Source organism: Tiliqua scincoides, chromosome 1 (assembly GCF_035046505.1).
Source record: "Tiliqua scincoides isolate rTilSci1 chromosome 1, rTilSci1.hap2, whole genome shotgun sequence".
Lineage (NCBI taxonomy): Eukaryota > Metazoa > Chordata > Lepidosauria > Squamata > Scincidae > Tiliqua > Tiliqua scincoides.
Window position 1 is genome coordinate 238,564,680 of NC_089821.1, and position 15,102 is coordinate 238,579,781.

Consider the following 15,102-nt stretch of genomic DNA (forward strand, 5'->3'; position numbering starts at 1 on the left):
TCTTCCGGATAACAGCGCGGGCGGGAACTTGACAGAGTGTAGGGCTCCGACTAAGTGCCTTTGTTTTCTTTTCTCTCTCTTGTCAACTTTAGACGGACCCCCTTCGATCTTCGGGTTGCGGGTCTACGTGATCTGGAAATGGCGCGCGGGCGGGAGCGAGTGGTGGCCTTGGCGGACATGGACTGCTTTTACGTGCAGGTGGAGCAGCGCCTGGAGCCCGCTCTGCGTGGCAAGCCCTGCGCCGTGGTGCAGTACAAGACCTGGAAAGGCGGCGGGTAGGAGCCTGAGCAAGACCTGCAGGGGATGAGACTGTGGTGGGGAGGGCGGTGGATGTGCCCTGTAGGCTCAAGTCCTAACCCACTTTCCTGCGCTGACCCAGCTGTGCCAATGGGGCATGTGCTGCATCCCGCAGTTGAGTGGCAGTCATGGAGGCCTCCTTGGGCAAGGCAATGTTAACTCCCTTATGTCAGAGCTGCAGTGCCCTTACCCCGCTGCTGGAAAGTCGGGTTTGCACTGATCCCAGGGATGTCAAACTCCTTTCATACAGAAGTGATGTCATGACTTGCTGAGAGCTGGAAGTGACATCAAGCAGACAGTGACATCATCAATCAGATGATGGCCAGAATTTGGCACTTTGTTCTCAGGTAGAAGCTCATTGGCTGCAAATGGCGGAAGAGAAAATGTGCAAATCTTGTTCATAATTTCAAGAGAGCCCAATTGTCATGCTGGGAGAACCTAATTATAACGGAAGCCAAATAAATTGCTTCCAAGGGCTACACCTGGCCCACGGGCCTTATGTTTGACACACCTGCCTTGGGGCACAATCCTTTCCAAATTTCCAGTACTGATGCAGCCCCAATGCAGCCCCAAAGTAAGGGAACAAATGTTCCCTTACCTTGAGGAGGCCTCCATGACTACCCCACCACCACAGGATACAGTGCATGCCCCATTGGCACAGCTTTGGCTGTGCTGGAAAACTGGGTAGGATTGGGCCCTTGGACAGCTTTTCCAAAGCAACACGCACAAGCAAAAATTAGAATCCTAAATACATTAAGGGCCCAATCCTATCCAATTTTCCAGCATTGATGCAGCCCTGAGATAAGGGATCAAATACTCCTTTACTTTGAGTGGGCCTCAGTGACTAACCCCCCACCACAGATTGCAGCACACAACCCATTGGCATAGCTGCATCAGTGTTGGAAAGTTGGGTAGGATTGGCCATCATTTACCTTTTCCTGCCTTCAGTGGCTACAAACGAGTGTGATTTGTGTTTCTTGGGTCAGCAACTTCCTTGACACTTCAAAGTTCAGATACCTCTGAATGTTCACCAAGGATGCAGTGGGCCTTCCCCCCCCCCCCCACATTACCTTACCAAAGCTTTAGTAATAAGATGGATAGAAATAGTTTAGTGAGGGAGGAAAGCCCTAATAATTAATCCTTATGTGGTGTTTATTTTAATATATGCTAATATTAAAGGTCCATTATGCTTAACAGAAAGGTCAGGAAAAACTGGTTGGAATGTGCCTTTATCCATAACTAAAGTGACTAAACTTTCCTCTCATTCAACTCAGGATAATTGCTGTGAGTTATGAAGCACGTGCTTTCGGAGTTACCAGGAACATGTGGGCTGCTGATGCCAAGAAGCTGTGTCCAGATCTTTTGTTAGCTCGAGTGCCAGAGGCCCATGGGAAGGCCGATCTTACTAAGTAAGTCTGGCATTGATGTTCTCTTGTAGCTCCTTTTGTATAATCATTTCTTTCAGTGTCTTGTCTGAACTGGTTGTATTGCTCTCTGGAGCAACATACAGTAATTTTCAGTGTGGTTATTGATGGGTGTGCTTGTTGACAGACTATCTGGTTTTTGGAAATCTTTAGGAAGCATTATCTGCTGAATTTGATCTGGGTATAGAATGTTTAGTTTATCTGGTTTTTGAAATGGTTTCTCTTATATTACAATTATTTTAGTTCTTTGTGACTTGGATTTGGAAGTAATTTTTTAAAATTCAGTCTCTGAGTATATCTATAATAGATAAGATAGGACTCTTACCATTAAATAATAAACCATGGCTGAACCATTTGTGGTGGCTAGTGGTTAGCTAGCAAACATACAATACAGCTACCCAAAATAGAAAAGAAGAGGTGATGAAATATTGAAGCATTATTTTGTGTTTCTCCTTATGCAGATACCGAGAAGCCAGCAAGGAGGTCATGGAAGTGATGTCACGTTTTGCAGTGATTGAGCGTGCCAGCATTGATGAGGCTTACATGGACTTAACTAGTGCTGTGCAAGAAAGACTTCAAAAGCTGCAGGGGCAGCCTATTTTAGCAGGGCAGTTAGCAACAACTCACATTGAAGGATTTCCAGATAACCTTGGGGTTAAAACAGAAGACAAAGGTACTACATAGCTTCTGGCATGCTCTTCCACTATCTTTCCTTTTAATCCTGCTTGGATTGTTGTTGTTGGCAACCTTCAGTCTCAAAAGACTATGGTATCGCGCTCTGAATGGTAGTTCTGGAACAGCGTCTAGTGTGGCTGAAAAGGCCAATTCAGGAGTGACAATCCCTTCCACACTGGGAGCAAGTGCAGTCTGTCCCTGGTCTATCTCCCTGGCTATGGGCCTTCCTTCTTTGCCTCTTTGCCTCAGTCTGTTGGCCAAGTATCTCTTCAAACTGGGAGAGGCCATGCTGCACAGCCTGCCTCCAAGTGGGCTGCTCAGAGGCCAGGGTTTCCCACCTGTTGAGGTCCACTCCTAAGGCCTTCAGATCCCTCTTGCAGATGTCCTTGTATTACAGCTGTGGTCTGTCTGTAGGGCGCTTCCCTGGATGAGTTCTCCATAGAGGAGATCCTTTGGGATCCGGCCATCATCCATTCTCATGACATGACCTAGCCAACGCAGGCGTCTCTGTTTCAGCAGTGCATACATGCTAGGGATTCCAGCTCATTCCAGGACTGTGTTGTTTGGAACTTTGTCCTGCCAGGTGATGCCGAGGATGCGTCGGAGGCAGCGCATGTGGAAAGCATTCAGTTTCCTCTCCTGTTGTGAGCAAAGAGTCCATGACTCGCTGCAGTACAGAAGTGTACTCAGGATGCAAGCTCTGTAGACCTGGATCTTGGTATGTTCCGTCAGCTTCTTGTTGGACCAGACTCTCTTTGTGAGTCTGGAAAACGTGGTAGCTGCTTTACCGATGCGTTTGTTTAGCTCGGTATCGAGAGAAAGAGTGTCGGAGATCGTTGAGCCAAGGTACACAAAGTCATGGGCAACCTCCAGTTCTTGTGCAGAGATTACAATGCAGGGAGGTGAGTCCACATCCTGAACCATGACCTGTGTTTTCTTCAGGCTGTTGGTCAGTCCAAAATCTTGGCAAGCCTTGCTAAAACGATCCATGAGCTGCTGGAGATCTTTGGCAGAGTGGGTAGTGACAGCTGCATCATTGGCAAAGAGGAAGTCACGCAGACATTTCAGCTGGACTTTGGACTTGGATTATAGCAGTGTTTGGATTATAATCCAGTGCTTGGATTATAGCAGTGTTATTCCAACTGTGAGGCGAGGCTCTTTAAGAACTCAAAGGGGATGTCCTCTCAAAGTGATACAGTCACACCCCTGGGCAGAATAGGAGTCCCTGTTCTGCACCTTCTTTAAAGCAGAAGAAATGGAGTTGCTCAGCTGCAAGAGTGGCTGCTGCTGCCGCCCCGCCCTCTTCCGAGCATGCTCGACTTGCAGTCCTTAACCCTTACTGATCCTTGTCTGGTTGGTTCCTAGTTCCCAGCCTGGGATTGCTTCTCTTCAAAGTGAAATCTCTCTTTTCAACCCCCTCCCTCTTCCACTCCACCCTTTCAATCTCCAAACCTTCCTGCTTTCCTCCCCCTCCCCAAATAAAACACTTCCTATTTTACCAGTCACCAGGGGTCTTAAAGTTGTTTCCATGCAGTTGGCAAAGGGGGGGAGGGGAGAGAGAGAAGCACACACTTTACTTGACCAGGAGCAGAAAAAGGGTACTGTTTTTAAAGTGATTTATTAATCTTGTTGTTTGACTGAAGAGGAAAGGCTGTATTTTTAAAGTGATGAATCTTGCTATTTGAAGGGAATACTTACCAGCCATTGGTGAAGTGATTGCCAGCCCAATCCTAGCCACACTTCCCTGGGAGTAAGCCCCATTGACTCTCATGGGACTTACTTACTATGAGACATGCATAGGCTTGAGCTGTGCATCTCCTAGTATAGGAGACAAATCAGCCTTCTAACCAAACCCTTATCAGTTCTGATATATTTTCATGGTCTATTTTTGTTTTCCCCACCAGCTGCTGGAAAAATTTAAATTCATTAAATTAATAAAGGGTTCAATCCTAACCAAGGAGAATGGGAGAAATGACTAGTTGGATTGGGGTCCACAGGGGTGTGTGTGTAATGTTGGTCAGACTGGTTGTTCACAAAGTTCATTTGATAAAACAATTCTATTGGTATGCTTACAAAGTTTTAAAAAATGAGTCCTCCTGGACCAGACAAAATCTACCTACTCCAGCATCCTGTCTCCAACAGTGATCAGCAGCTGATCATTTATAAAGCATGTATATTGCTATGTATTAATAATTTTTAAGATCTGCATTTAATTAATGATATGATTATATATTAACTATATTAATATTAATTATATTTAATATTATATTATAATATATTATATTTAATATAGTTAATATTTCTGGCCACTTCCTGTTCAATGATGTCACTTCCAGCCTTTAGGAACATGATGGGGAGTCATGGCCAACAGCCATGGGGGTCAAGGGAGCCACTGGATGGAGAAGTTTGAGTACCACTGGATTTTAGAGACATTCAGTCTGAAATTAGATTGCCTAGGTGTGGACATAACACAGAAATTCAGGGTTGTCAGATATTACGTTTATTTCAGCATTCATATAAGAGAATGAAAAAAGGATGTTCTTGAAAGGGTGATCACAAATCTAACAGTTTAACAGATATGGCATTGGATGGTGATGGACATGGCAATGAGGCAGGTAGTTGTCAATTTTTTGAGCTAGGTCATAGCATGTATCCTAGAAAGAACTATCCTTTCTGTAAATGGTCATTTTCTAATATTTGGGCATGTTTCTTTTGTTTTTTTATTTTTTTTATTTTTCCAAAAACAAAATAACAAACACACGTAACACATAATACAGTACATACAAGACATAAACATGATATTAGAGGGTGCAAGATATCATACAACACTATAACAAATATTTCCTAATCCAGTTCCTCTTCTACGTTAGCCTCTTAATATCATTTATCATTTGTCTATCATATATATATATATATATATATATATATATATATATATATATATATATATATATATATATATATATATATATAATTACATTCATCTAAATACCCTATCTTATACTTCTACAACTTTATTTTCAACCAGGCATAAAATAATTTTCATTACTCAATCTATATCGGTTTCACTGTTGATCCAAGCTCTCTAAAAATCTGTCCATTTCCACCACATTCATTATTTTCTCTATTAATTCATCTTTCATTGGGATCTTCGTGTCTTTCCAATATCTAGCATATAAAATCCTTACAAAAATTAATATCATAATCCAATATCTAGCATACTAAATTCTAACAACTTTTAATATCCTAATAATTACATATATTATTTCTGTCTATAACATCCAAAATTAATATATCCTCATGACTAAATACATAAACATATATGTAAACATCCAAAACAATATCACCTAAAATTAATTCTAACTCTTTAAAATTATCCTCTAAAATTCTAACATCTATTAATATCAAACTAAAATTTTTATACATATTACATATCACCTATAAAGCTTATATAAATTCTCATTGACATCTAATAAGCTTTTTTTCCCTAACATACAAAATTAACACATTACTGTCTTTCTTATCTATTCCTTTGTCTCCAACCTAAATATCCACAGGTCTGCTAAATCTCTTCTCTAGACTTTAACTTTCCATCTTTTTTTTTCTAATAAATTTCACATGAATTCCTCTTAACAGATCACGGTTTAGTGTACTAGCTCTTCTTGCTAAATCAACATCTTGATGAGTCATCTCATTCACTTGATCATTCCAATCTATGTCAGTTGGTTGAAGTATTTCTTCTTCCTTCACTTGATCAATCCAATCTGCATCAATTAGTCAAAGTATTTCTTCTCCTTTCTGGTCTGGTGACGTTTGAGTCTTTATCTTCCAAGCTATCTCCATTAACATTGTCTCTTCCAATTGTTTGTTTTGTCCTGTCTCCAGTGTTTTGGATGTATCTTCCATTTCTTTGCTCTTTTGGTGATCCTCTCCTGTTTGTTGCGTATTAGACTCATTTGTCTGTGAATTAAGATTTCCAGGCTAATTTGGATTTGTAAATATCAATTTGCTTGTTGCTTTCCCATTTCCAGTACTTTTTCCATAATCCTTTGTTTTTTCTCATGTGATTCGGATATAACATCTTTAAGTTGCACACTAAGATCATTTAGTTGTGTAGTTAATGCATCCAAACTAGCTTGAACCCGCAGATATTTATTTGTTTGTTGCTGTCCCATTGCCACTAATTTCTCTATATTGTATTATCTGCTTCCATTCTTTCCCTTTTGGTTCTTCTTGTATTAGTTTTCCCAAGCTGGAGTCTGGGGCACAAAAGCTCCTAACTTTCTCTCCTTTTCCTGTCATCCTTTTTCTTCCGTCTTATATCTTCTTACTTCAATTGTCAAGTCCTGTTCTTGTCCTTGTAGTATCTTTTTCAGTCTACTAGATGTCCCTGATGCTCTCATTTCTGTTTATATCTTATTTCTGTTATTTATATTTGTTTCTATGTAAACTGCATTCTTTTCCAGGCGATAATCAAAGGAATGTAAATAATCAACCACTTTTGCAAAACAAAAAAAATGCAGGTCTCCTGCTGCTGTCCACAGGCACTCCACCAGCTCTCCACAGGAAAACAAAACTGAACACTCCACAATAACAATTGTATTCCAAGATGGTTAATTTGTAATCCAACAAATTTTAGATTTATAAAGTTGGTTATGCACTCATATTTCCATAACAAGCTCGGCAGATCTCCTCCAAAGCTTCTTCTCACATCAACAAACAAATAAGCAGAGAAAGCCTCCCCCTCCTTCCTCTTCTCCCAGGAGGGGGAAAGCCTGCCCCTCCTTCTCTCAGGCAAAAGCTTAATCAGGCAGTCAATGCCAGACACACACAACTGAACACTCACTTGCTTCTTTCAACTTCCTTCCCTGCTTGGAGCCTACGGCTTAATTTCAACATTGAATCCTCCCCATCACCGACATCGATGGCTGGGTTCCCTTGGAGAAAAAACAGTCCCTGGCTGGACCCTTCTTCTCCGAAACCATACACCATCTGTAGGATCAAGGCCTCTCCTGGCCACTGATCCTTGGATCTCATCAGACCCGCAATTCTGGGAAGAAATAGCGTGCTTTCCAAGAGCTTTCCAGGAGCTCAGAAAAACACGGCTACTCAGCCACCTCAGGCCTCACCCCCCCATATTTGGGCATGCTTCTTGAACAGCTTGTGAGGTCGCTTACAAGTTTACAGGTACCAGACCTTAAGAAAGTATTGCAAATGAGAAAAATAAGGGTGCCTCCGAGCCAGCAAACAGGAGAACAGCAACAGAGAAAGATAGTCTTCGACTGAAAAGTCAGCATTGTGATGGAACAGAAATAGACAATTAAAATAATGGCAATAGTTACAGCTAAGATTGAGGTACTTGGAAAGCTTATTGCTAAAGCTTGCATGGAATTTTTCTTTTTAGTATTTGTCATCTCTCCAATCTGCAGCTCACTTGTTAAGTTCAGTATTGGTTTTTAGTCCTACATAACATATTCAGAGGTGTGTACTGTCCAAGAGGGTTTGTTGCACACCTACAGTTATGTTAACGCTTGCTACTGGTGGTAGGACAGTCTTTCAAGAATGAATTGCATGGAACTTTACTGTTGTGAGAAGTAGGCTACTTGTTAATCTGCTACCTTAATTGCTCCAGGGCCCAATCATACCCAATTTTCCTGCACTGATGAAGCCGTGCTGATGGGGGGGGCACTTTATCCTGTAATGGGGAAGCAGTCACTGAGGCTTCTTCAAGGTAAGGGTAAGAGAATATTTGAATATTACCTTACCTCAAGGTAAGGTAAGAACATATTTGTTCTCTTTCCTCAGGGCTGCATTGTGACTGCTCAGTGCTGGAAAATTGGATAGGATTGGGCTCCCAATCTTGAATATTCAGTCAAAAGCTAGTGCTACCTTGCTTTGGCCACAAGCATATGCATCAGGGCCATACAAATATTTTCTGCTTCCTGTCTTCAGCAGTTTGCTTGCTTACCCAGTAGGTTCTATAATGTCTGTACATTGAGGTGCTTCATTTCCATTCTAGAAAGCACTGGTGAGCTGGTGTGAACAAGAATAATCTCATAAAATCCTTTCTGGCTTCTTTCTCCTTTTGCAGATTCTCTACAGCAGGGATGTCCAAAGTTTTTGGCAGGAGGGCCACATCATCTCTCTGACACAGTGTCAGGGGCCGGGAAAAAATATTAATTTATATTTCAAATTTGAATAAATTTACATAAATGAATATATTAGAGATGTATGAATGAATGAAGATCTTGCAATAGCTCAAGGCCTATGAAAGGCCTTGCACAAAGCAAGACTGGCCTTTCCTTTGCTGCCACTGCTGCATCACAGACGTGAAACAGCAAACAATGGAGGGAGCTCTCGTCCCGCAGCTCATGCGAAAGGTTGAACAGTTGGACGTCACGCTGAGAGCAGTTGCAGTGCAGGCTCCAGCAAGTCTCTGGAGGGCCAGAGGCTCATTGGAGACTGTTGACTCCCTGAGGGCCGGATTGGGAGTCCTCGAGGGCCGCAAGTGGCCCCAGGGCTGGGGTTTGGGTGCTCCTGCTCTACAGCATTGCATGTTTGTTTTCACTTTCCCCTGACAACTATTATACTGTCATGTAAGCTGGACTTGAGACACCTACTTTAATAAACTTTTTTCTTCTAGAAGAGCTACGGCAGTGTGGCTTGCATCAGTGGCTTGAGTTGTTGCCCTTTAGTGATCCGAGCAATCCTGACCTGCAGCTGACCATAGGGGCAGTGATTATGGAAGAAATGAGGGCAACAGTGGAATCTGTCACTGGATTTAGGTGTTCAGTTGGAATTTCACACAACAAGGTATGTGAAGGATTAGTGGTTCTTGGTTTGATCCCAGCACCACTGAGAGGAATGTAACAATTTGATTAAATCTAATGTTGCAACCCTAAACACACTTCCTTGGGAGTCATTCCCAGTGAATTTAATGGGGTTTACTCATGAGTAAACATGCATAAAATTGTGGTGTAAATAGGTTACTTTTAGCCAAATTATTAAACGTATCATGTGGGTTTACTGGAAAATCTTCTAATACTCTCAATCTATTAGGATCTGATTTAGTATGTTTGTTTTGATCTTTATAACTGTTTTAAAACTAAAAGTATATGTGGGGCCTCAGTATCTGCGAGGGATTCGTTCTTGGACCCCCTGCAGATACTGAAAACCATGGATACCAAAATACGTGGTTTTGGCCCCTTTAAAGTCTCCAAAGGTGACCGAAGCTGTTCTCTGGTTGTCTCCAGAGAGCTTTATGAAGCCTGTGTCATCTGCCCACAGCCTCTGCAGGATTCAGAATGGCCTAAAAAGCAAAAAAAAAGTGACTTCTGGTTTCCACAAGGAAATCAGAAATGATGTTTATATTAAAAGGCCCAGGGAAGTCTTTGGAGGGTTCAGGTGGGGCCAAGTCTGATTCAACACGGGTCTGGGGAACCCATGTTGAGCCAGATCTGCAGATATAAAACCTGCAGATAAACAGGCACCACCTATTCGTTTTACATGCCAATGCCCAAAAGTAGTTGTATTGAAATAGGTGAAAAAAAATCAAAGCATACTTCATGTTTAAATATTAAGATTTAACAAACTCATAGCTTTTGTAGCAATTTTTATTGGCATACTTCTCACTCTGTTAAGACATGACACAACTCATGACACAACTAAAAACTGCTAACATACTAACAGCCCAGTCCTATCCAACTTTCCAGCACCGGTACAACTGCAATGCAGTGCCAGGGTAAGGGAACAAATGTCCCCACACCTTAAGGAGGCCTCTGTGACTGCATTTCCAACACAGGAAACAGTGCATTCCCCATAGGCACAGCAGCACTGGCACTGGAAAATTGGGTAGGATTGGGCCCTAATTTAGTGTGCGTAAAGAGCTGTGCACTGGCTTTATTTAGTTAGCGTATGACATATTATACATGGACTTATATATCAGTTTCTAATAGAAATTTAGAGATGTATTGGTTCTTAGATCTACTGAGTCCTTCAACATTGATTCCTGATCTGTCTCGTCATTTGGGCCTGAAAAGGCCTGTTTTGCTTTTTCATTGCCATGTTTTAGAAAGCCTGGAAACCTATGATGTGGTTTGGCTGCCAGCTGATTGCTAGTTCATTTAGTTCACACTTTCATGCTATCCAGGGTGTACCACGAGGAGGTGAACTAGCATCACACCTAATAATATATGCATAAAGACTTCCCAGGGATAGTTATTAGAAAAAAATTCCACCTTTGAAACTGTCCGGTTTGATTGGTATTGCATCCATTCATTGTTTTTATGAAAAAAAAATGCATTTTATAGAAATGAAGAGAATTCCTGGAATGTTTTATAGCAGTGAGAAAAATCATCAAGCTGATCTAATAGCATGTGTGTGTACATGCATGTGTACGCTTTCTTTCTAAATAACTTTCTTTTTCTTTTCTGGCATATGGGTTTGGTGGTATGACAGTGAAGACATGTAAACGATATACGTGGGTTAGGAAGAATGTCTTTGTGTCTAAATCGCCTTTAAAACCTCAGACGCAGATATGAAGCTGTCTAGTAGTCTCTAGCAGGTTGGATCACACTTGTGTGAATCCTAGCCAGCTCTTAATGACAATTACTGAAGAGTCATTTGCATAGCTGCAACAAGCTGGAATGGGCTGCTCCATATTCTGAAGCTTGGCTATAGTGACTTATGGACTTCCAACTCACCCCATGTAACCCCCTGGAACGGACCTACATACCAGACTTGATTGCTCTGTGTTTGTGACTGACAATACCCTCTCACCGTATGTAGCCGTGTTCTGGGATCTTATATTTGCTATCCAGTTGTTTTTATGCTTATGAAACTGAAACATTCTCTAATAAAAAGTTAATCTCTTCTTGTGCCCCCCCCCCCCCCAAAAAAAAATCCCAACCAATATTACTGCTCTTTAGGACATTAAAGGGGCTGGAAAAAGAAGAGAGAAGTTGAGTTGGGGAAGAGCAAGATGGCTAATCTCAAACAGGATTCTAACTCTTTGGACACCTACCACTCTTAGATACTGACTGTTCAGATGGTGTAGATGGAGGCCAAGATCACTAGTACCTGGATTTTGTAGCCTGGATCTTCTTTTATACAACTTTATTCTCTTGCAGAGTGCCAGGATCCCCTGTAGTCTTTAAAGCCCATAGTACTTTTGCTGATTTTTTTCTTAAGGGACTTACCATTTTTTTCTGTGTACACTTTGCTATGCACACTTACCTGTGAGAAAGCCCCATTGACTATAATGAGACTTAAATCTGAGTAGACATACGGTTGGGCTCTGAAAGGAACAGAAAAAGACATCAACTATATGAGATGCTCACTGACAAGACAACATTTGCAGAACTAGTTCCAGTTTTTAACAGCTGACACAGTAAATAATGCTGTGAATTATCCTCTTCTGCTGTCGCCTAACAAATCAACTCTTAAAAACTGAAATGCGTATCATGTTTTTAAATTAACAAATGCAAAATGTTTGATCTTTGAGTAGAAGAACCAAAACAGGATAGTAAGTGGGATTTTTCATTACTCTAGCAATACCTAGTTTTATATATTTCATTAATGCCCTTCTAAGAACATAGTGGTCATGTTTTGGAATTGAAAACAATAACTCTGTTCATGAACTTGCAAGAGCCTTAGGGCCCAATCTTATCCAACTTTCCAGCTCCATTGTAGCCATAATGCAGCCCCATGGTAAGGGAACACATGATAAAGGAACCTTAGGGCTCCAGTGACTGCCTCTCCACCACAGGATGCAGCCCATATCCTACTGGCACATTTGCACCAGCACTGGAAAATTGGATAGGATTGGCCTTGGAATAACCTTCCTAAGAATTGGTATGTTTAATAATCTGTAACCATAGAAAAGTTTGGAAACATGAACTACCAGTTGATCACTTTTGGAGTTTCTGTCCTGTACTCTGCTTTTTATTTGAGATTTGGTGGATAATGAACTCTGATGCACCAGATAAGTATTGGTAAACCAAGTTCCTAAATGTGGATTCTTCATTTCTTCTAGGTATTGGCAAAACTGGCCTGTGGTCGCAACAAACCCAATAAACAGACTCTTGTGTCACAAAGTTCTGTCCCCCAGCTCTTCAGCACGATGCCAGTCAGCAACATGTAAGTAAGACACAATCTGCTTCTATGAACAGAATCTCCTTAAGACACCAGCTTGCTTTCTTGAGCTGCAAAGTTGACACTTCCGTTTAGTGTGTTACTATTTGGGTGAGTTCTGAGGTTGCTGTGAGGTTGTGACCAATGGTAACCAAATGTTACCAAACAAAATGGAGGTTGCAGAGGCCTCCAGCAAAGATATAGGACTGCGAATGTCTGAACATTTCTGCCATTGTCCATGTGATTGTTTCCCTCCTCCCATAGCCGCAACCTTGGAGGGAAACTCGGTGCCTCTGTCACTGAGCTTCTAGGAGTGGAATACATGGGACAGTTGAGCCAGTTCAGCGAATCGCAGCTTCAGACACACTTTGGAGACAAGACCGGGTAAGTGACACCAGGATTCTGTATCAAATCAGGTTCTTTTCTTTCTTGATAGTAAATAATGCACCATGGGGAGAAGGGAGGCTCTTGCCACTCACCTTGCCAGAGCCTGCAGGACAGAATTCTAGCACAGCTGCCCCACAGAAAGCTGGACACCAGCCATCTGCACCCAGAAATAAGTGTCATGGACACCGCCATCTTATGTCCCTCCAATACTTCCACTTTCAGGGTGTCATTGATTGATCTAGAACTCAATTCCACCTCTCTAAGTGAGGGTGGAGCCAGCCCTAGCTTGGCTGAAATGGAAGTGGTGGGCCTCTCAGAGCTTGCCGGTGTGCCTGTTCCTGGACAGCTATTGTCCTTAACTTCTAAATGCTGTGGTGTGTGTGTGTTATTGATATTTGTTAGCTGCTTTGGTTCTAATACTAGAAAAAGTGGTATTGTTTTTTAAATTACCTAATTCAAATCTGCCAATGTGACTTTTGCAGTTCCTGGTTGTATGATTTATGCAGAGGGATTGATCATGACCCTGTGAAACCTAGACAATTACCAAAGTCCATTGGCTGCAGTAAGAACTTCCCTGGAAGAACAGCCTTGGTTTCTCAGAATCAGGTACGAAAATTTGCAGATCCCAGATCTTGAGGGTAGGAGACGTTGATGGACAATGTGGTGCGTACAGCTGCTCTTTTTCTCTGGCTGAAAACTAAAGTCATTGGATATGTTGCTCAAATAGCAGAGAGGTTGTTGCTTACCTGCCTGGAAGGGTTCCATCAATAAGCAGGGAGTTCCTCATACTCTTGTAATCCACTGATTCATAAGATCAGAGGAACAGGTATTTAACCACATTCTTTCCCTGGAGTGTATTTATTCCATGGCAACTTTTCTCATGATTTAGGAATCTGAAAGACTGTTTTGTGTTGGTCCCATCTGATCAAAATGACCTATGAATGTTTCTTTCATGGTTTGGGCTTATGTTAGCAGCATATTGAGAAATTTCTTAAGACAATCACAAGCATTGCAATATTCTTTTCATAGGTGCAGCATTGGCTTCTGCAACTCGCCTTGGAGCTGGAGGAGAGGCTAAACAAGGACCAAGAAGAAGTAAGGCACAGAATGAGGAAGGAAGCTTGAGTAATTGCTGCCCAAATGAGACGTGCATTTATTGGTGAAGTGCTCAATAGGGCACTTTTGGTGCGGTTTCTTGCTGGCACAGCTCCTGTTTCCTAGCTGTGAACTGGATAAAAGAGGGCTGAATTCATTAAATAACTTCAGCAGACTCGGGGACTGTGATGATATGAAGGGTGGTGTTGAGATGGAGCCCAGCCCCACTCCTTTTTTTCCCCTCCTTCAGTCACTTATAGGAACATATAAACATGCCAGGTTTCATATATGTAATGGTAAGTGGGTTGGTGCCACCAGGAACATGAATAGGCAATGGTCCAAGCCTTCCTCCCAGTGGGGATTCGTCAGTTAACTGATAGTTCTCACATAAGATTAAGCGTCTGAGATCCATGGTCCTTCTTGTGCTCTCTTTCTGCTCTGGGTAGCATTAGCTGGATAACTTTTAAGAGGATGGGAGATGATTGCTCTTTAGGTTAAAGAAGATTACTTTTAAAATATAGAAAAGGTTTATTAGGGAAGACAATGACAATAGTCAAATTTATACTTGCGATTAGAGGCAAATTTACACTTGCAATTTAAAGTTCAAAAGGGAGGGGAAAACCAGTTTCTAACTAAACCTCCTTAGCCTAAAAGTTCACTTGTATTCTGTTTGACTTGGCTTGTTGTGCTTTTCTTAGAACAGAAGAGGTAGGACATCCCAGTAATTAACCCGTCCTTACTGGACAGCCTGGCTTCTTCCTGGGCCTGGCTGGAATCTCGTACTTGAACTCCATCTGGTTGGCGCCTGGGCGGGGCATTCCTAACTCTGATAGGCTGGTTGAAATGGAACAGGCTTCCACATTTTCCCACAGTCATCAGGTGGGATGCCTTAAACCAGTGACCAGGTGTGATGTCAACAGAGATTCTTGGGTTTTGGCTAAGGCTTTTGTTCCTTCTTGGCGATATCATACAGTTTGGCTCACTCATTACACATCCTGTGCAAAACGTACTCTTAGTATACGCAGCAGTATGCTGGCAGACTAACAAAAGGGATTTCTCAGGGGGTTGTTATTTAGGAGAAGGGAGACTGTTC

General features: G+C 41.9%; 1 protein-coding gene across 1 annotated transcript in view; it reads left to right on the forward strand.

Annotated features, from left to right (window-relative positions):
• The window catches only part of POLH (DNA polymerase eta), a 22,070-nt gene continuing 6,968 nt past the window's right edge, over window positions 1-15,102 (forward strand). Inside the window, exons 1-8 of the mRNA XM_066618538.1 lie at window positions 1-275; window positions 1,572-1,706; window positions 2,183-2,394; window positions 9,040-9,209; window positions 12,430-12,533; window positions 12,792-12,911; window positions 13,397-13,520; window positions 13,944-14,009. Coding sequence (XP_066474635.1) covers window positions 139-275; window positions 1,572-1,706; window positions 2,183-2,394; window positions 9,040-9,209; window positions 12,430-12,533; window positions 12,792-12,911; window positions 13,397-13,520; window positions 13,944-14,009 — 1,068 coding nt within the window. The 5' untranslated portion in view covers window positions 1-138. The remainder of the gene's footprint in view (window positions 276-1,571; window positions 1,707-2,182; window positions 2,395-9,039; window positions 9,210-12,429; window positions 12,534-12,791; window positions 12,912-13,396; window positions 13,521-13,943; window positions 14,010-15,102) is intronic.